The sequence below is a fragment of the Urocampus carinirostris genome, chromosome 19, assembly GCF_059441175.1.
Source record: "Urocampus carinirostris isolate Australia breed hairy pipefish chromosome 19, RoL_Ucar_1.0, whole genome shotgun sequence".
NCBI classification, from domain to species: Eukaryota; Metazoa; Chordata; class Actinopteri; order Syngnathiformes; family Syngnathidae; genus Urocampus; species Urocampus carinirostris.
This window is the reverse complement of record NC_142367.1, coordinates 9947156-9969016: the sequence shown is the minus strand read 5'-3', so window position 1 is coordinate 9969016 and position 21861 is coordinate 9947156. Positions and strand designations below refer to the sequence as shown.

Here is a 21861-nt window from a genome sequence, read left to right as displayed (position 1 = left end):
AATGTGTATAGTTTTACGTGAGATCCAAAACGAAACATGATTTTAAAAGTTTAATGTCTCAACGTAATGTTTCATCATTGCTAACGTATAAATGTCAGGTCGAGGGACACAAAGAGGAGCTAATTATATTTTTCTGATGTAAAAATGTTATTAAAGTATATATTACCGGTAATTGAATTCATGATTATATAGTTTATTTATTAGTGTTTTAAATGGGGGGGGGAAATCTATGTAAATTCTAGAAGTGTTTGTTGGACACTCCCTCTCTAAGAATCAAAACAAAGATGGCCGCCAGCATGGAGTTTAACTCGTGAGACTTTTGGTTCGATAATAAATAAAATGTAACAGAGTTTGTATGGTTTACATTAAATAATAATTTATATTAATTAACACCATACACACAACGTTTGCTAATTTTCTTTATTTGTTATGGACTGGTAAGATGTATGGTTTAACGTCTCGTGGAACGTTTTTGCGATCGGAGGAATGTTCTAGTAGCCGTAATAAGCTTCTCGTTCCCCGGAGTCGTTTGCTTCAAGTCGCCGGTAATCGTGACGACGACGACGACGGCGGCAGCATGCCAAGTTTTGCCACCGAGGAGGACGAACAAGTCCACTTCGACAGTAAGCAGCTTTTCTTAATTCTTAGTCTTATGTAACGTTTATTTAGTTAGAAACTCGTGCCAGCACGGTAAAGTTCAGTAGAGACCCATGACACGGCATGAAATCCGTTTTGAGGTGGAGATTTCAAAGTGAAGTTACAATACAACTCTATGGTAATTAGCTCCAGATACCCCAGATTAAAGGACTAGAATAGGAAAATAAAATAGAGTAAGTGCTGGTTGGTTGGATGCCTTAACCGCTCGGGTGGTAGGGGCACCATTTCTTGTGGTGTGTCTTGGGCAAGTACAGCCTGGCGGCGCACACCCCTATCCAGGCCAACTTATGTTTCCATCCAGTTTTGGACAGGGGAACTTTCACGAGTTAGGCGAATGTATGTGCAAACCACTGATCTACAGAACCGTACTTGTAGCATTCCTTTGATTCAAGCTGCTCATTGTGAATACCGGGTGGATGCAGAGGTTGGGAGGAGACAAGAAAGGATTACACATGAAAGAGACCCACTATGAAAAACTGGTTGACTCTATGTTGAAAAGATTCCTAAAGACGCCAATGTTCCGCACAAAGCTTTCTTTGATTAAAGAGTTAGAGACTGTGTGATTCAATTCGGACCACATTACATGGTGTAGATATGTAAAATACCCGTTTGACACTCAATTTTGTCCACACGGAATATTAAACATTTTTTGTGGACTAAATTGTAAAAAGTCTGATTAAGACCAATATCTAACTAAGAGTGACACCCGGTGCTGGGTGGAAAGACATTTCACCCACCTCCAAGTTATTTCAATTGTGTACATTTCCCTTTGCTACATTTGGAGAATAAATGAAGTGCATCCTAATAAGTGTATGGAATTTATGTGATTAATGAATAATCAAACTTTTTTGTTGTTGTGCATAGGTGCAATACTCCATAATGGCCACACTTGATCTCCAACGATGTGATTTAACAAATTCACTGACATTTAATTGAAAAAAAAAATAAAAATCCCTGTCTTTTCCCATCAATTGTACTGAAGAACAAGCAAAAATAAGTGCCTATCATTGATCATTCTGCACTAAGGATGCCTGTGTCAAATATTTTTTAATGAAATATCCCTTTAGGATAATTTTTTAAAATATTATCTCACCTTATGCAGACCGCTGGCCACCCAGATAAGCACAGCAGCAGTGCACGCCCCCGTATTTGTAAACTTGATGAGTGTATTTGTCTTCAAATTCAGCCCGGTTCTCATTAGGGGAACATGGAGCAAAAAGAAAAAAACCTTGTTGAGATAACAGCGAAAGTTATCGAAGAAGGTAGGCTCATTCTTGTTTGTTTGTGTGTTGTTATTTTTATTAAATCAGAGTATATATCATATATTGGGTGATTAAAAACTCAAATTGAAGTTCCTTTAAAGGACATTGTGTATTTTTTGAATAAATAGTGGAAATACATGAACGTGCGTTTTTTTTTTTAATACTCAAAGGTCAATAAATATGTATTTATTTTACATAATACATGCTGCCCCTAAACTACTGCTCGCAGACCTGTTAAAAGATTTTATCAAGCCAATGAGACAATGATGAGAAAAGCACAGGAGAAAAGTGTGCCACAACACATCCACTGACGCCTCTGTCGGTTAGTTAGTGTGTAAAAGGGAAAAGTGTAAAGCACATTATAAAGCACTTTGGGAGGTCTTCATTGACTTGAAAAGTGCGATATAAATGCAGACCAATGCAATGCAATACATAACATGAGGCTCACCTAGTGAGAGATGAGATAATTGTTGGCAATCTTGCTGCCTCGGGTACCTAAAAACCTTGTGAAAGGGAAATAAATGAGAATAACGGTGCAGCCAGGTCCCTTCGAGTCGCTGTAGTTTGTAATCTTTATTGTAATTTGTAGCACTCGTTTTTGGTTGTATTACACAACACAGTGATATCAAGTGTTCCAATATTGCTCAGTGTCCCTTTAAAATCGAAGCACACTGATTAAATCTTTACTTGAAAACTACACTTACAAGAATAAAATTGTCTTCATGGTCAATGATTACAAGATAGCGTAAATTGTTTAGATTAGACATGCCACAACAAGACAAACATGAAATAAGACTTACACAATAGAAATAAAATCAAAAGAAGAACATTCGGATAGATTGCATTTTAGGGGTTCGATGACTCCTTAACCCTGTAAGACCCAGATATAGAAAAAAAAACAGAAAAAAACACATAGATGGTGTGATAGGAGGCCTTCAAAGATGAAAATGAAATGTTTGCAAAAATAATCTTTTTTTTCAAGTTATATGGGAACGTTGCAATCTTGCAATGCTGGGTGAATGGGGTAACAAAATTTCCTGTCAGGTGGTTGTAGTCATCGTCAGAACAGATAGGTGCAAATGTTTATACCATAGTAAAAAGCAACACTAGCATGATTGCTTGCCTGATAGAGTTTATAACACAAAGAGAATTCCATCACCTGCTTCTGCTCCCTCCCATTTAAAAAAAAATAAATGAATCTTTGTAACAAAAAAAAAAAACAGAACAGCCCTAATAGGTGTGGGTATCAAAGAACCTCAACATACTTGGATGATAGAGACAATGATGTAAAACCAATGAACATCACTGCAAAATAATAGTCAAATACGGAAATGGCATCCTATGAAATTTCCTATGCATTTGTCCAATATTAAAAACAGAAAAAAACCTTTCAAGCACCCAATGTCTATGTTAATATGAAGAGAGTCAACAAAGAGCAGAGCACAGCCCGTGATTTTTTTTGGGCTGTGCTGATGTAAAGTAGATCATATTTAGTTAATTGTGTATTTCTCTGTGTTCTATGTTACAAATAATCCTGATGAACTTAACTCACATTTTAACTGTTTTTTTTCCTATTTGTATTTACTATTTTTCTATTTTAAACGTATCAACAATCATTAAAACACACACACGTAGTCTGATTTTAATATACACAGTTATTTTTCGTTGTATGTACGGAAAGACATATTTGTGACGTCATTGATGATTTCTGCGCATGCGCGAACCTTGAATAAAACTGATTCGCTGTCCAGGAACGGGTAAGAGAGGCTTTGGTTTAGTCCGAAAGCGGGAGATTCCGGCTGATCTCTCTCCTCACTGCGCAGTGAACTTTAAAACTACATTTGCATTTCTTTCTGATCATCCCAGCTTTAGCGTATTGATAACAAAATATCTCTAACAGCTGATGACTTTGTACGTTTCTCCTGTCTGCTGCTTTCATCCCACACGGTGACGCTTGGCTTTTCCCTCAATCTGCTTTCCTTATCTCCAGCTTCCGACACCGACAGTCACCATGAAGTCCTCACGGCGGGTAGATGCTTTCCGTCCATCCAAGAGTTTGCCTCGGCCATCCCCAACCACCTCCTCCTTGGCTCCCTACTGGAGCACCTCTGCTTTGCTTATGAGAGCAATCCCACACGCTCTAGGATGCTCTTTAAGGGTACCGATTGAGATGGCGTAATCCTACTTCCCACCCAACTCCCGCTAAATTAGTTCTTGTCTCCTCTAGTCATTGGCCAGCGTTTGGCGTCCATGAATCTTCTCTCGCCCTTGGCCATAAGTGACGAGTTCAGCACGGTCAGACTCCAACACAACCGGGCCTTCACCGAGCTGCTAAATGCAGCCAGCTCTTCACTCTACCAGCAGGTAAAATAATGCTGAAATGCTCCATATTCCTTGTCAGTGATATCCCAGCATGTGGATTAGGGCCACTTTAGATGGCTATTTACTTACTCCTATGCAACGAAAGCAACTTTTTAAATTGCTCAGCCCTAATTGCATGTTATTTGTTGTGGCTATCGTTTATGGTTCATCTTAAAATGATTCTCTTCTCGTTTATAGGGACAGCAACAGCATAACGTAAATGCACACAATCCTTCACAAAGGTAAAGTTGACTTTTAGTTTGATTTTCACACAGGAAGTTCCCAAGACCTTAGAACTGTGCCGCACACGCGCCAACCACTGCGCGGCCGTGCTGCCCGCGTTTATATCCTATTTTATGTATTTTTACTTTTGAAAAAAATCAGTATTGTTGGTTTGAATGAAGTTTTATTACCACTAGAAGGCGATGTCCTTTCAAGAGTGTAAGTCAACCCAAATTTTCCTGTAATAATTAAATAAAAACATTGCTCAATTTCGGGCAGCACGGCGGCGCAGTGGTTAGCGCTTGTGCGGCACAGTTCATGTCATGGGAACCTGTCGTGGGTTCAAATCCAGCTCCAGACTTCCTGTGCGGAGTTTGTATGTTCTCCCCGTGCTTGCGTGGGTTTCCTCCGGGCACTCCGGTTTCCTCCCACGTTCCAAAAACATGCATTTCAGGTGAATTGGCCAGTCCAAATTGTCCCTAGGTGTGAATGAGCGAATGAGTTGTCTGTCCCTGTGTGCCCTGCGATTGGCTGGCAACCAGTTCGGGGTGTCCCCTGCCCACTGCCCGGAGATGGCTGGGATGGGCTCCAGCATCCCCGCGACCCTAATGAGGATAAGCGGTACGGCTGATGAGATGAGATGAGATTGCTCAATTTCGATAAGGCCACAATATTATTTTTTTTTAAGTCAAATCATGTTTATTAGTATAGCCCTTAAACACAAAAAGTCTCAAAGGGCTGCACAGACTACAGATTATTGCAAACCACAGACTAATTATTACACCATCCCCTGATCTAAAACTTACATGAGGGCAAATCTTGACCTTTTCTAGGTAAAAATTATTATATTGGAGCGTAAAATAATAATCAACCTTTTTGCCCCTTTCTAACATGGGCCCAACCAAGTAAATTACCAAATTATTCTACCAAATTCTATAATTATCATAATTATTGTAAACAATAATGAATGTTGACTTCTACAATGTCATTTTGAAATAAAATGTATTTAATCTATATAATTGACAAAATAAAGTTAAAAGAAGAAAAAATGAATCAAATTGCTCGTTTGATAAAACTATTCAACTGTGTTTAATTGCTTTGTCCCCCTGCAGGCTGAAGAAAGGATTGTTCCAACCCCAGACGTCACGTTATCTGAGCGAGTTTGAAGAAATTGGTAGAATCGGAAAAGGCTCCTATGGAAATGTTTACAAGGTGCTTACTACTGTGTTTTTTAGGATTTAGGATTAGGATTTTAATTTATTTTTCTGTTATTTATCTTAAGGTGATGAACAAACTGGACAGTCAGTGCTACGCCATAAAGAAGATCCTCATTAAAAAAGTCTCGAAAGACGATTGCATGAAGGTCAGTGAAACGTTTGAGTCACATCTCCTGGACCAAAAACCTCTCATAAATGTGATATACCTCTCTTTTCTTGCAAAACAGGTTCTCAGGGAGGTGAAAGTGCTTTCCGGTTTGCAACATGTCAATGTGGTCGGCTATCACACTGCGTGGATGGAGCATGTTCAGCCTACGACATGTGAGGATACTTTTTTTCCTTCTAAAGTAACAGGGTTGTATTTGCAAAATTTGTCTCATTTCAGATGCAGAGAATCTCCTACCTGAGCTGGCTTCTCCTGCACAAGAAGACATGTAAGGCAGTAATATAAGAACTGTTGTATATTTTTTCACGTTATTGTTTTATAGAAAAATATATCCCGGACATCTATACCCACTAGCAATAAATGTCAGATTAATCAACAAGCATCGCCCTTTTCCTTGCAGTTCTGACGAGAGTGCCGACAGCAGCAGCTCAAGTTTCTCCATTGTTTTCCAAAGTCAAAGCCAGCCAAGGAAAAACGGTTCTTTGAATAATGGGACGGTCGCCAAAGCCTTAGCACTGACACAAGAGAAGGGCCAGGGGGTGTGCCCCAACATGATGCGACGTCTCCCCGAGAATTACGTCCCCTGCGTCTTCCTGGGGCAGAGGACGCCCGTTCAAGACTTGAAATGTCCCGCTCTGGGTTGGGACGGGTCAGGACTGTTGGAGGAGTCCAGCAGGGGGAGCGCTGAGGTCAACAACAACAACAACAACGACGACGACGACGACCACGACCCTTCTTGTTTTGAAAACAAGTGCGAGCAGTATAATAATAAGCATGCAGTGAATCCATCCAAAGAGGTAGGTGATCTCAAATGTGTTAGAGTAATTGGTGTCAAGGAAGTACCCTTGTGCCAAGCCTTCATTTTAAATCTATATTTTTTTCAATTAGCGACTTTTAAGGGTGCTCCATATTGGCAGAGTGTTCACGCTATGAGGAGAGAAAAATTCATAAAAAATGCTTCTCCGGGTTCTTTATTTAATTTAAAACGTTTATTTATAATTTTTAGCTGCCTTACCTGGTCACTTTCTGATACCAAAAATGTCAGAAATTATCTATGTTTCATATCTTTTTTCAATGAAATTCTTGGAGAAGGTGTAGAATTTGTCCAGACCTACAAATACCTGGGTGTGCAGCTGGACCAAAAACTGGACTGGACTGCCAACACAGAAGCTCTCTGTAGGAAAGGTCAAAGCCGACTTTACTTCCTCAGAAGGCTGGCCTCCTTCAACATCTGCAAAAAGCTCCTGAAAATATTCTATGAGACAGTTGTGGCAAGCGCCCTCTTCTATGCGGCAGCGTGTTGGGGAGGCAGCGTCATGAAGAAGGATGCCTCTCGTCTCAATAAACTGGCGAGGAAAGCGAGCTTTGTTGTGGGCACAGAGCTCGACAGCCTGACAACAGTAGCTGAGAGACGGGCACTGAAAAGGCTGCGGTCAATCATGGACATTTCATCACATCCACTACACAGCATTATATCCAGACAGAAGGGCAGCTTCAGCGACAGACTGCTGTCACTGTCTTGTACCACGGACAGACTGTAGAGATCTTTTCTTCCTCATGCCATGAGGCTCTTTAATAATAATAATAATAATAATTTCCTTGTATTGTCATTCTGTGTAACAATGTACACAGAACGAAATGTCGATTGCATCTGACCCGATGCAGCCGCAGCCAAGAGAGGGCGCCGCCGACCACTTTTTTTAAGTCTTAGGAATGACTCGGCCGGGGCGCGAACCCGAACCTCCCAGTCTCAAAGCGGGCGCCTTACCATCTAGGCTACTGAGCTGGTATAACTCCACCCGGCGGAGTAAAGGCCCACATTAAACCACACCACCTACATTGCCTATTACCGTACTTTTATTGCAGTGTGTATTTTATGTAGCACTATTTAAATACTTTATACAACACGCTACAGTGGGTATTAGCACGTCACGTTGGGTATTTGTATTTTGTATTCCTTTTGCTTTATTATTGTATTGTTCTCAGCGAAGGGATGCTGCTGGAAATGTGAATTTCCCTGCGGGGATGAATAAAGTATCTACCTACCTACCTACCTACCTACCTACACAATTCCAAATCTGTTCTAAAACCCCTCCCCTGAGCCATAAATTTTAAATTAAATCTTCCTGTTTACAAAAACAGATTTGCTCTAAAGGGTGTGGTAATCAAAGGACATCTACATTATTGGCTGATAGTGATAACGATGTATAACAAACAACATTGAGATATAACAGTCAAAATAACGAAATTGTATTGTATGCAATCTCCTTTTGAGGGTTTCCAATATTAAAACCAGAAATAATATCATCTGCCGCTCACCTTTACTTTTGTTTTTTTTAGGCTGTTATCTTATTTTACGATAGAAAGTCACAAGATGGTAAAATAAGAAAAATTTTGTCGAATGAGTTAAATTGTCTGTCTACTTGGTGTAAAAATGCCGTAAGAAGGAAACATAGTTGAAATCAGAAGTAAAATACAAAAAGGTGTTAAAATACGAATAGGGATGGCAAAAAAAATGTTAAAGCCCACGAACTAATTTTTTGATCCATCCGTTCATTGCCAAAGGCTGCTTTGAACATCAATGTATCTATAATGTGTGCAGGTCCACCTCCACCTGATGCTCTACATCCAAATGCAGCTCTGTGAACGATCGCTCAAAGACTGGATGACAGAGAGGAACTCCGAGCCAAAAGAGGAGCAGACATCATTATGTATTCCCCCGTTATCAGTTTTTCCATTATTAAAATACGAGATAATATTGTGTATAACAATTTCTTTCCCAGGTCTTTATGGATGTGTGAATGCCGAGCACACATTCAGTCTGCTGAGAAAGATCCTGGAAGGGGTGGAATACATCCACTCGCGTGGAATCATTCACAGAGATCTGAAGGTGAGCTCTTTAATGGTGATTTCTTTAAAAAGGAAAGCTGATGAATTTATTTTGTCATGACAGCCAAGGAATATTTTCCTCAACGGCCACGACTGTCACGTTCGTATCGGCGACTTTGGTCTGGCTTGCAGCGGTTGGATAGAGACTCACGAAAGCCTCATTTCCCCTATCAGTGGTAACACATTGGTGCCCTTTACAAGGGAAAACAAATAGTTTCAGATTAATGTTATTTTGTTGTGTATTTTTCAGATTCCTCACATACTACAGGTGTCGGTACGTTTGTCTACGCCTCACCAGAGCAACTGATGAGCTCCAATTATGATTCGAAGGTATTTAAAAATGTGTGATAGCTGATCACAAAGATAAAGTTAAACCCTAAAGATACGACATGTGTTTGTTAGAAACCAATTCCAATTAGATCTGAACACCGAGTGGTGATTAAGTACTATTTATGTGTAATGTGTGTGCATATGATTAAATAACATAAAAACATACACGTAAAGAAAAAAATCGGTGTGACGTAACTTGAGCTGCGATAGTGGAGTAGCGGATGGATGTAGAGGGTCGAAGAGGCGGCAGATTAAAACTGAAACAGATTTCAAACCTTCCAATTGCAAGGATTTCCATTCCCCTAAAAGATTTACTTGTACTGTCTCCTTATTTTAAAATAGTCTCGATCGTGGATTTGTTATGACATTTTAGTGAGGGTAACCATTTGTGGGCTTTTTTTTTTTAGTATTTCCTAATAATAACGGTCTTTGTTTTAATGTGTATCATGTTTTTGCTTCTTCCTATAGCATCACTGCAAGCATTGGGACACATAGCAAATAAATACAGTGCAAAAAATACTGTGATGTATAGCTGCCACAAGAATCAAAACTAAACCAATAAGAAAGGCATAGTGGGTGGTAGTTTAGACAATCAAACATTGGCAATTTCATGTTGCCATGACACAAACCAATAGCAGACCAGCCTCTTACATGACATTGTCCGATAGGAGAGAGACATAATTTGGTCACACAAAATAATTTCTTGTTGATGTGGTATAGTAGAAAAAAATGACATAAAAAGAGGCAAAAAGAATCTTATTCCACACAATAAAGTGAAGTGAAAATGCCATAAAGAATAGCCAGAGGGTCTACTTTTCTTTTCTTGGCTAAACTTTGTCTCTTCTCTCACAGTCGGACATGTACAGCATCGGCGTCCTGGCTCTGGAGCTTTTCCAGCCTTTCAGAACAGAAATGGAACGAGTGTTGACACTTGGAGATCTGAGAGAGGGCAAAATCCCAGATACGTTCAGCAGCAGATGGCCTGTCCTCGCCGATTACATCTTAAAGCTGACTAGCATCGATCCCAGCGTGCGGCCAACAGCCAGCCAGCTTCTTCAGAGTGAACTCTTTTGCAATAAAGATGGGGTACGCCGTTCAAATTTCAAACAAATCTACATAAATGCGATAATATATTGAACTCGTGTTTTTCGATTTTAGGTGATCTACGGTTTGCAAAAAAAGGTCGAAGAACAAGAGGAAGAAATCCTTCATCTGAGGAAACAAATCCAGAGACTTCAAAGTTCACACAGGACTTTATCTAGCTGTCAAAGTTGGGAAGACATATAACACTTAAAAAAAAAGGTCCACTCTGTAGCTTGAACTGTGCTACATCATTTTTTGTATGTGTTGTCAAAGTTGATGTTTAATTAAATTATTAGCTTTCTTTCAGGTGTCAATCAGCGATTTTATATTAAAAAATACATATATATTTAACAAGCTGTTATTGATTGTTTGTAAAGCAAATTTGTTAAACTTTGCATATTTTAGACAGAACTTGAACCAGACAAGAGGAGAAATTCACCAACAGTTCAAAAAAATATTCCAGTGTCTGCCCAAAACTTCAAAGATTGTGATTAGATTTCTGAAATCGTGAGATTTATTTGACATTTTTTTTTAGCAAAAACCTGCCTAGGCTGTGTTCACTTTCTATTAAGAGTTTGCTTTTACAGACATCATCTAAGGAAACCTAATTTTCATAGCTATTTAGTAACTTTCTAACTGCGTAATGTGTAGAAAAATGGTTTGGATTTATGTAGCTCCCAAAGCGATCTACAATGTGCTTCACACTAGTGAAGAAATAAAAACGGCAAAGACCAGAGAATAGTAAAGCTCAATTACATAAATCCTTAAAGCTACAAGTCCAAAACCTAGGAGTGGGCGGGACTGGGAATTTCGATATGGTAAATGGTCTGCATTTAGATAGCGGTTGTGTTTAAACTGGACACCTTAAATGTTTTTTTCTGATTTTTGTTATTGTGGTATGTTCACGCCAACAGGACGCACCATATTTGGAGGATTTAAATGTTGATCCGTTGATTGTGATAAATCGATAAACTACACTGTCATGTTCGTCCATATGTTTTGACGTCATCAGCGAGTCGATTTGCGCGTGCACGGGACAAAAGGTCGGCGGCACGGACCTGCGACGGATTTTCACCAAACGCCCGCAAAGCAGCCAATCACGAGCCTCGTTTTAAAACAGGTACCCGGATGTCGCCGTAGAAAGCCCCCTTCTACGTCATTGTTCGCCGCCCGCTCGGAAATACGGAATGGCTTCACAATTTCCACAAAAGCGCATTTAATAAAACATTCCAGGTGAGCGTTATAACCCGGTTCGGTTCGAAAAAGGGTTCAGCCACGTGGGTGACCCGCTCCGGTGCCCCCGGGCCGCTCGGGCTCGTTGTGGCATCCTTACACCGGTTGTGTCATGTCGGCGCTAGACAACGCACAACGACCGGACCGGCGTCGAGTTTTATTTTTCATTTTCAAACCTAGCGAAGCAGTTCGGTTCCGAACACTTAATTGAATTACCGTTATTGTATTCAAAAAGTAAAATTAATAAAGTGTAATAAAGTGAAGGTTCGTCGCGCTTTCCGCCATGTCGGCTAATATTAGCATTACCGTGCTAAGCAAGGCTAGCTTCTACGTAACGGTCGCCGCTTCCGCTGTGTTTATCAATTTAAAGTCCATGTTGGTTATTTTTAATCCGGTTCGAATTAAAGTTCGAAAGTCTTGATCGTGGTCCCGTAACGGACCGCTCAGCTTTAGCGGGTTCATTTAATTGAAATGCGCGAAGGGCCTAACCGCCAACGTGAGTCTGTAACAGAGGAGTGGGAGGGAACAGCTGGTAGACGACCAGGAAATTCCATTTTTATTTCCTTCTATTCATATCGATAAACAAACACTTTCATTGTAATCTCGAATCTAAAAAAAAATTCATGATCCTTTTTATGATGATACATTCGTTTGTGCACGCGTGGATCCGATTCAACATAACGTCTTTGCCCTGTTTTGTAATAAGACAAAAGTGAAATTATGTAACAATCTATTATTAGTCACATAGTTACGATTGTGTTATTATTTATGACGTTATTCCTCTGGTAGTACAACTTTCCAAACTTTATATATTCTGCACATACAGCTCAAAAGTTTATAATTATTTAAATTATAATTAGCACAATAAAAAGTGCGTGAACACCGAGTTCTGCCTCAAGGTTAGGACAAACATTCTTATGATTTGTAAATGTATGTCGAAACATTATTTTCACTTTGATTTGATGAATGTGACAATGTCCATACAAATGCCATTGGATTTGAATTGTAGCAATATACCCCGATTGATTCAATGTACAAGTCAAGCTGAAGAAGTGTGTGTGTATATAATATATAAAAGCACAAAGATAATTAGTCATGCATATATGTCAACCCAGAGTGATTTAAATTGTGTATAGGTCAATTGGAAAAAATAAATAAGAATTGTTACCTTCTAATTGTAATCCTCTTTAAGGATTTTATGAATGATATATTCCCAAGTGTATAAATTGGTGTCAATCAGCGAGTCATATCTGTCAAGCTCGAGTGATTAAATAGTGTAGTCAACTCAAGTCATTTTTATACAGGTCAAGCCCCAAAAAATCTGATTCTTTTTTCCTATAAAAACGCTTTATCTTTGGGGACTCTTTCAATCATTCTATATTTATTGCTCAATTTCTCCAAATACTTCATGGTTTTGCAATGTTTAAATTTACTCGCTGTCTTGCTCTTTTCCTGCTGTTTCCTCAAGAAATTTCCTATCATGATGTCAGTATGCAGCGGCAGAAGTAATAATTGAAACAAATCATTCATGTGCTTGCAAAATCTTGCCTGACTTGTTTTTCCCTAAACAATACACACATAAAATTACTTTTAATGAAATAGGTTTCACTAAAAGGGGGGGGGGGAAGTATCCTATGTTTAAGAAAAATCTCAGTTAAACTCTCTCGCAAAAAAAATGTAAAAATACGATAAAATGTTATAGTGTGACCGGTATTCTGCAAAGTCACTGAGTGCTCTCAACAAGAATATTTATGTTCCTTCTCCTAAAATCTTTTATGTTTCCCCCCACCCACAGCAATGAACTATGACCATTGTTGACAGATCGTCTGAAAATTCTGACCACGAGTCAGTCGGTTGCAAGAGATCCCCCTTCATCAGTGGAGACGGGATGGACGGCAGCTGCTCTAGCAGCTGGGTGGCCGTGGGTGCCACTGACTCGCCCAGGCTGAAGGTTCCGGGAGGCTGCTTGGGCCCCACGCCTGGCGCTGTTGTCTACAACAGCACGCCTTCTTCTGCGGACCGGCCTAAAGAACAAGGTAAGGGCATTGTGGCTGTATTTTTGATATTTAGTTTGACAAAAGTGTGTGTTTTCTGGTTACTTGCTGCGTATACAGTTTGATTTATTTGTCTTTAGGCATGTAAACGATTAATTGTGATTGCTCCAGAAATCCAATACTTTTTCCAAACAGATTATTACCTGTATGTAAACAGAGTCACATTCTGATATCAACATTGTCTTTCTCCAGTATGGTAATAATTTATTTAGTGAACCCAATCTATAAAAGTAATATTTATTTCAAAGGCCAGCCTTCTGTCAAAGTGGTGTTTAAAAAGCGTCTAAAGTATAAAAGACTGATTCTTTCATCTAAAGTCTGATCTTTGATAATGGTAGTTTTCCACTATCCTTATATTAGAACATTATGAACTTAATGACCCTGCTTCCTTTCTACGCACTTAAAAGTTTATGTAGCACAATCACAGGAACCTGTCAACGTGCGGCTTTCGAGAAACGCACGGTCTAATTTAAATCATCTGTGTGTTCAGTGTTGTGCAGCGGTGATGGCATAGAAATGCCGCAGAAGGTCCTTTTCTCTCCTGAGCGTCTAAGCCTCAAATGGAACCAGGTCCACCGCATCGGTGCCGGCCTACAGAACATGGGCAACACTTGTTTCCTTAACTCGGCCCTCCAGTGTCTCACCTACACGCCGCCGTTTGCCAACTACATGCTGTCGCGGGAGCACTCCAAAACATGTACGTTGTGGGCTTGTCTATTTAGAGTCTGTTTTTGCCAGAAGGTTTTTTTTTTTTTAAATTCCTTTTGTGATTCATCTGCAGGTCATGAGCCGGGCTTCTGTATGTTGTGCATCATGCAAAACCACATCATTCAGGTTTTTGCCAATTCTGGGAATGTTATTAAGCCAATAGGTGTGCTGAATGAGCTGAAAAGTAAGTGAATTGCACAAGGCAGGTGTTTGTATTTACCTAAAATAGATGATAGGTGGCGCTGTTTCTTTGTTTACGATGATGAATTTGGAGGGAACAAGTTTTTGAGTGAAACTGCATTCTGTTTCCATCTGACTTTTTTATTTCCCGTACAGGAATTGCAAAGCATTTTCGCTACGGAAGCCAGGAGGACGCCCATGAATTCATTCGGTATACGGTCGACGCTATGCAAAAGTCCTGCTTACCTGGAACCAAGTGAGTTTTCTCTTTGATGATCCTTCTCAAAGTTTTCCGTTTTGTTTACTCATCTTTTTGTTGTTGTTTTATGGCAGATTGGACAGGCAAACGCAGGCAACCACTTTCATTCATCAGGTATTTGGCGGTTACTTAAGGTCCAGAGGTGAGTTTGTTTCGGCAGTTTATGCTTTTATGGTTATAGCGAGTTTAATCTGATGACCTTTTTCTTTATTTTGCAGTTAAATGTTTGAACTGCAAAGCAGTCTCTGATACATTCGACCCGTTTCTGGATATCACTTTAGAAATCAAAGTAACTTGGCTTTGGTATTTGTTTTATTATTTAAAGGTCTTGAATGGTATTTAACTTGTGGCTCTCTCCTTGTTGCAGATGGCCCAGAGTGTCTCAAAGGCCCTCGAGCAGTTTGTTAAGCCCGAGCAGCTGGATGGCGAAAATGCCTACAAGTGCTCAAAGTACGTTACATTATTTTTTTATATTTTGCGGTAGCCCCGAACTAAAAATGATTTTCTACCAGGTGTAAAAAAATGGTTACAGCCTCAAAGAGATTCACTATCCACCGCAGCTGCAACGTCCTCACCCTGTCACTAAAACGCTTTGCTAACTTCAGCGGAGGAAAAATAACAAAAGTATGCTTCCATAGCTCAATTCAATGACAGTCCGATTCTCTGTTGAGTCCATATTTATCGGCTCGTCTTTGCTCATCAGGATGTGAAATATCCTGAGCACATTGACCTAAGGCCCTTCATGTCTCAGTCGCAAGGAGAACCTCAGCTCTATGGGCTTTTTGCTGTTCTCGTCCATTCTGGCTTCAGCTGCCATGCCGGCCACTACTTCTGTTATGTTAAGGTATCCATATTGGTCTTTTTTTAGGTTCATTCGCTTGAACAATAATTACTAAACAGTTAATAATCATAGTCCAACTTTTTGGCCTTTTCTTTAAGTATCCTATTCCTGCTCTCTGCTTCCCAGGGAAGCAACGGTCAATGGTTTCAGATGAACGACTCCTCTGTCACTGTCAGTGACATCAGATCTGTTCTAAACCAGCAAGCGTATGTTCTTTTCTACATCAAGTGAGTCAACCATTATCAAATAAGTCTTTTAGTTTTTCTCTTTTTGGCTTTTTGTTTCACATGCCCCCAATATTTTGCTTCTCAAGGTCCAGTGACGGAAAGAAAGAAAATGACTATGGTCATATGACCTATAACTCTGCTGTGCCTGGTCAGTCATCACCTAGGCCAATTGTTATTCCCCGCATAAACACCAGCGGACACCACAACATGGGCTTCATCGGACCACAGCTGCCCCCTCACTTGACCAAGGTCAGACTAGTTCCTCAAACGTTATCAAAATGGATATTATTGTATGAAATGTATAACTTGTTTCACCCAGTTTTTGTTGCCCTCCGCAGAATTCTCTGCACATAAATGGGAACGGGTGTTTGCGGGACTCTCCTCAGCCCACCAGCAGCAGTGCGTCCTCCTCGTCTTCTGTTACGCACTCTCCGATTCCGGAGCACGAGAATCGTCTGAAGCCCGCGTTCTGCAACGGCAAACAGAATGGCTCGGCTTCTTCGCTGGCATCAGCCAGCAGCTCCCCCGCCGCCTCGTCCTCCAGCTCTTCGGCCTCCCAGTCTACCTCAGACGCTCGCTTCATCCCACGTCAGCTTAACCACGTCAACGGCACGCCACGCAGTAATGGGGATCACCAGGGCGGAGGGAACGGCACATCCTTCTTGGTGCCGTACAGCCAGGAGTTGTCGGAGGAGTCAGACCAAGAGAACAGTGGATCCCCGGATGCAAGTCATTTAAACGGAAACAAAATAACAAGTGAGGCCGCCGCCAATGGAGACTCTAGCATGCATCACAACGGAAACGGTTTCAACGGAATTTCACGCAGAGCGTCTAAAACTATCCAAAATGGACATCATTGTGGACTATTAAAAGCCAATGGGTATAATGGGCTTGAAAGGGTAAGCCCATTTGTTTTTTCACCATCCTGAAATAACAACAAAGAAATGTTTGGGGGCATCTTTGGATGCATCATTGATGTGTGGTGGGTGGTTGATATTATTTTTTCATTATCTTCCAGGGTGCCGCCACTAGTGATGGAACTTTGTCATCAGAGGCAGCTCTCTCTGTGAATGGGCTGTACACTGACCACTGCCAATCAAGGTAGATTTATGACACAATCCAAACTGTCAAAAGTTGTTCTCCCAGGCATTCCGTAAATATAAAATTATTGGAGGTAGCTGAATAGTTTAAGCCCCATTTCACCATGTATGTTATTACTTAAATAGTATAAATATAGAAACAGTGTTGAAATAGATGAACCATTATTATGCTAGGTTCCCTTTAATCCACATATGTCCTTTCTGTGCTTGCAGCAAAGAAATGTCCCAGGCTGGCTCTACTCAAAGGGTCCAACCTCCTGCCAGTGAAAGTCGGCAACTCTCCCTTGACCCAAGGGCACCGTGCCAGTCACATCCCCCACCTCAACAATCGACTTCTACCGATAAAAAACATTCCTCCCTATCTAGAGAGTCTGCCTATGTCAGTGCTGGGGCACCCTCGCCATGTTCGTCTTACGGATTGAGCCACGCGGCTTCACCGAAAGTTCCAGTTGGTGGCAAAGCCACAGATATCTCGCTGGCCAACGGCTCGCCGGGAGAAGCGGTTTCGACAGTGCAGGCCCAGCCCAATCCGGATTCTAGAGGCTACGAAAGAGACCGGCCTTATTCATCTGGCTGGGGCAGGGACAGGGAGCGATACTACCGGGACAGGAGTCAGGAGCGGGATGCTAATCGCTACAAACGGGACCATAGAGACCAATATTACCAGCACCATCGCTCCTACAGGGATTCTGACCATTACTACCGGGACTGGGAAAGCGATCGTCGCTGGGAGCGAAACAGGGATCGCTCCTACAACCACCATCGATTCCGGGAAGATCGCGAATACCAACGCAGGAATTACGGCCAGTCCTATCGCTTCAAACCTCACGGCCAATGGAGGCGGCAGGACGCCTGGGACGTTCGCGGGATGAGAGATGACTGCAGGGAACGAGACTACCACTCTTATAAAGAGACATTTTCATCATCCACCGGCCAGAGCAGATCGTCGTATAGTCAAATGCTTCCGGAAGAGCAAAATCCTCGAAGAGGCGCTCGCTCCGTGAGCTCTGAGGAGCGCCACAGTCGAAAACACAAAAGAAGCAAAAAGAAAAAGTCAAAAGATAAAGACAGATACCGGGACAGTGGGTGAGTAAGCTTGGAAAAATTGGGTTCTACTTTTACCTTGATTTTTACAAATGAAAGATGGTCCATTTGTAGAAAATTAGTCAATTATTTTAGTTACGCTAATTTATTTTGTCTGCAATTGGCTGGTAGCAAATTCAATAGATATACTTAACCTTTCTTCAGAAGCTCCGACTCTGACAGAGGCTCCGAAGTTAAAAAGAAGAAAAAGAGACGGCACCAGAGTGAGCAGCACAGCCCGGATGTCCGCGGCCACAAGTCCCGCAGTAGCAAAGAAGGCGAGAACCGTAAACGACATCATTCGAAGGACGTCAGGCAGGACGAGAATGCTTGTTCGCCGGAGAAACGCCGCCGTGTCGATTATGGCTACGATGGCGCCACTGCTGCCAACACCTTTTGTGTAACTTCCCCCACCGAACATGGACAATTTTACAGCCACCTCAATGGATATACGGGTAAGTGTGAGGTCCTTGTGTATTATCTGAAGCAAACAGTAGGGATAACTATTCTTCCTACCGATAACAATAAAATCCTGCTTCTCAGACCGATATTGACCACTTTTTAAAAACTAAATGCATGCTATATTTAATGGAAAAAATAAAAACAAACAAAAGCCGATTGGTTTTATGTGTATCTTTGTTTTTGTGTACAATAACATACAGCTTCTGTAAACAGGAAGCAGTGTTGGAGAAAATAGTTTGCTATACTGTATATCGCCTATTTGTCAGTATTAACAATAATGACAAAATATTGCTATGAGCAGCAGATGCAGTAGGACCTCGGTTATCGCAGTTAATGAGGACCAAAACCACCCACGATAAGTGAAAATCCGCAAAGTAGCGGCGCACCTTCCAAAAAAATAAAAAATTGTTTTGGGAAGGTGCACAAAAAGGAGAGGAAATTAGTAGATCCATATGTTTTCTATGCTACTGTGTTGCACATGCCAAAGACGGTGAGTAATTCAGTGTATGCGATTTTTTTAAATTATTTTTTTAGACCGGGTTAATGGGGAGCAAAACCACCCACAAAAAGTGAAAATCTGCGAAGTAGCGACGCCCCTTCAAAAAGAAAAAAAACTCATCTCCTCTCGTTATCTGCACCGCTTATCCTTATTAGGGTCGCGGGGGGGGCTGGAGCCCATCCCAGCCATCTCCGGGCAGTGGGCAGGGGACACCCTGAACTGGTTGCCAGCCAATCGCAGCTGCAAATCACATTAGTTCTCGCAGCTAGCTGCGTTCTTCATCGACGCACGAGCCGAGTGATCCACCGCTAAGAGTCATACAGCTGGGCGATTTTACGTCCACCCGGGACGATCGGAGACAAATTCACGACAGTGTTTTTACTTATGCCGCACCGCAGGTGCCGTCAGGTCGCTCCCGCGAGCGAGCCCCTAACCTGCGGCGCGGGTACTTTCAGGCGCGATACGCACGATACCGCGACAAGCCGAGCGGGTTGGGCGCTCGGCGCAGAGGCCGGAGGCTGGTGCCCGGCGTCTCCCGCCCAGGCCGCGATGGCTCTACATGGCGCTACACGGCCCTCGATGGCTCCGGCCAACGGACAGACGGCCGTGGGGGAAAGGAGTAGCTGGAGGGACCTATGGGGTTAGGTGGGGGGCGGTGAAGCGCAAGCCGCACCGAAACCACGCGCCGGGAAACGAGAACGGCGCGCCGTGCTAGGGTCGTCGGCCGAGGGGGATTCCCGCAAAAAGTGAAAATCTGCAAAGTAGCGACGCCCTTTCAAAAAAGACCCCCCCCCCCTTTTTTTTTTTTTTTTTTTACCATTACAGACCGCGAAGCTCTGAAGCCGCGAACGTCGAACTGCGAAGTAGCGAGGTCCCACTGTATTGCAGAAAGTCCGTGACTGGATGTGTTCATGAAGTGAGACTACGTCCCTTTGAAACATACAACTGCTGCAGTACTGAATCTCACTCGTGCATTGGATCACTCATTCCTATCAAGTGGCGTTATCTTAGATTTACACATTAGTAGTTAGAGGAAATCAAAATAAATGTACAAATGCTGTTGCAACTTGATCAGACATTTATACCTTTTGGCCTATTGCGGCAGAAGAGGTCTCATAGCATGGATGATGGGCTGAAGAATAGCCTCTACACTACCAGAGCCATTCAACTGATTTTGGCCGAGCTCTCTGGTTTCTTGCACACATTCTAAAGAGTTAGAGGAGATTTGACCGAGTTTTCCATATAAAATAAAACTAATAACGAGGAACATATATGCTTAGATTTTTTTCAACAAACAAAAATAGTGCTGGCTGATTGGAAGCGTGGCGTCAAGTGACTTATTGGGTATTTTTTTTTCAATCGTGCTGATAACTGATGTCCATTAACGGTGTGATAGTTACTGTGCATAATGTCAAAAATGTTTTTGGGTTTCCTAGGAAACGGTTACCGCCAATCGAACGGTGTCTCCCAATGATGGTCAGGTGGCCTGAACGGTTCCATGTTGCACTGATTGTGAGTGGCCCAGCTATTTTTGATTTTCAACGCTATGTTTTACGAAGTAACGAAGTTTTAAATTTGTCTCGTTTCAGACGCCTGCGCCGAGGTTTTCAGCGGAGGAATGATTGGATGACATGGTGCTCTTTCAGCAAGAAAAATCTGTATTTTTACCACGTGTTTTAAAATTTTCACATTTTAAAATAGAAAATTTTAGTTGCAGCAACTCGGTCCAGCGTGAACGAAATTAATATATACGGCGCTTAAAACGGCTGCTCAGTTGAACTCAGGACAGGAAAACTCAACGTTATCTGCTTGCCTGGTGCTAAAGGGAAACCAGAGCACGTGCGTGGGTTTTGTTTTTTTTTTTTTTTTTTTTCCCCCATCCTCATTTGTTAAAAATGATGAACAAACAAGGCGATACCCTGGACTGACTTGAGCACATTTCCCTTCATTCTCTTTTTTTAATATTTTTAACTTGTGTCTCTTTCTCAGAGTCATTCCTTTCTGTCTGTTTCAGCTCACTTTCTGTTAGAATGGAATGGAGAGAGAAAAAAACTGTAAATGAGAGAAAAAAGCGAAAATGTGTCTGCTAGCATCATAAGGAATACTGTGAATTTAATTTTTGAACTGTACTATCAGTTACTTTTATACATATATATATATAAATCTATATGAAGCTCCTGTATCAGGATTATAAATAGATGTTGTTCTTTCTTTATTTGTTTTTAGAAAATATATGTTAATTCTACTCATAATCTTCGGACTGAGTACGGATTGTGTTCTAAGGTTTGCAACTTTTTTGGATGGAAGTTGGAAACTCGTATGATTTGATTTAGCATGTCAGTGTTTATACATTGTACAAGGTAAATGCCTTAAATACACTTTTGTTTATGTCAGAAATTGGAATTGTGTCTTTGGTTTGGGAATATACAGTTCTATTTTTAATACAATAATTGTAAAAAAAAAAAACGCTTGAATGAAATACCCAAAGAATTGCTGGAGTCAAGCAGCCTGACGATATTTTATTTTTTTCCAAAATTATTATTTTATTTAAAGTTTACACTCGTCATTTTGCATCTTTAGTTTCTTTTCAATGTCATTTTTACACATGGTTGTTATGAATGGCCCCTTGCAAAAGTCATAAAAAGGAAAAGTATGTACATAAAAATACAATAGTAAATGAGTTGTTTTATTTGAAAAAAATGACAATCTTTTTTGAAAAAATCTAACCTATATTGTCATCAAATACACTACTCTAAACAAAACTGAAGTGCAAATTATCAAATGATACTCGATGGCTGTAATGGCCATATGAATTTGTATATTTCACACACAAAATGTACATAAAAAGAGGAAATATTCGGTGGGATTTTAGGATGAACCTAAAATGCACTTTATGTATGAAGTAATAAACCTTTCCCAAGAGTTTCATAGCCCAATTAACAAATTTAATCGTATTCAAATTTCCCCCCAAAATATATGTATTATACCCGTTTTAATCAGGAGGGGGCAGTGTAACGCGCAGATAATG

General features: G+C 41.0%; 2 protein-coding genes and 1 pseudogene across 3 annotated transcripts; 2 read left to right on the top strand and 1 right to left on the bottom strand.

Moving 5' to 3' along the window:
* Positions 1–17: 17 nt before the first annotated feature.
* On the top strand, positions 18–10488 carry eif2ak1 (eukaryotic translation initiation factor 2-alpha kinase 1). 2 transcript variants are annotated; one of them, XM_088323636.1, is made up of 15 exons: positions 24–623; positions 3910–4077; positions 4147–4283; positions 4479–4522; positions 5615–5714; positions 5785–5865; positions 5947–6040; positions 6105–6153; positions 6286–6682; positions 8488–8596; positions 8669–8775; positions 8839–8950; positions 9025–9104; positions 9957–10190; positions 10263–10488. In XM_088323636.1, the coding sequence occupies exons 1-15, from the start codon at positions 443–445 to the stop codon at positions 10389–10391; spliced, it is 2022 nt and encodes a 673-aa protein (XP_088179762.1). In that variant the 5' UTR covers positions 24–442; the 3' UTR covers positions 10392–10488. The 2 variants fall into 2 exon arrangements, with proteins under 2 accessions (XP_088179763.1, XP_088179762.1); XM_088323637.1 differs by lacking the exons at positions 9957–10190; positions 10263–10488 and having other exon boundaries at positions 18–623; positions 9025–9122.
* Positions 10489–11303: 815 nt separating this feature from the next.
* Positions 11304–21230, top strand: usp42 (ubiquitin specific peptidase 42). Its single transcript, XM_088323634.1, has 18 exons — positions 11304–11420; positions 13242–13456; positions 13965–14171; positions 14256–14366; positions 14519–14618; positions 14696–14763; positions 14840–14910; positions 14989–15071; positions 15134–15245; positions 15325–15465; positions 15589–15689; positions 15776–15938; positions 16028–16588; positions 16708–16790; positions 17003–17875; positions 18038–18327; positions 20270–20345; positions 20423–21230. Exons 2-17 carry the CDS (start codon positions 13309–13311, stop codon positions 20305–20307), a joined length of 3150 nt encoding a protein of 1049 aa, XP_088179760.1. The 5' UTR covers positions 11304–11420; positions 13242–13308; the 3' UTR covers positions 20308–20345; positions 20423–21230.
* On the bottom strand, positions 19005–19150 carry LOC148347219 (5.8S ribosomal RNA; annotated as a pseudogene).
* Positions 21231–21861: the final 631 nt, after the last annotated feature.

Coding starts and splice junctions, on each gene's coding strand:
- eif2ak1 (XM_088323636.1), top strand. CDS start 443: ATGTATGGTTTAACGTCTCGTGGAACGTTTTTGCGATCGGAGGAATGT. Junction 6,683..8,487: donor CAGTGAATCCATCCAAAGAG/GTAGGTGATCTC, acceptor TAATGTGTGCAG/GTCCACCTCCACCTGATGCT. Junction 8,776..8,838: donor TCATTCACAGAGATCTGAAG/GTGAGCTCTTTA, acceptor TTGTCATGACAG/CCAAGGAATATTTTCCTCAA.
- usp42 (XM_088323634.1), top strand. CDS start 13,309: ATGGACGGCAGCTGCTCTAGCAGCTGGGTGGCCGTGGGTGCCACTGAC. Junction 14,619..14,695: donor TCCTGCTTACCTGGAACCAA/GTGAGTTTTCTC, acceptor GTTTTATGGCAG/ATTGGACAGGCAAACGCAGG. Junction 18,328..20,269: donor CCACCTCAATGGATATACGG/GTAAGTGTGAGG, acceptor TGGGTTTCCTAG/GAAACGGTTACCGCCAATCG.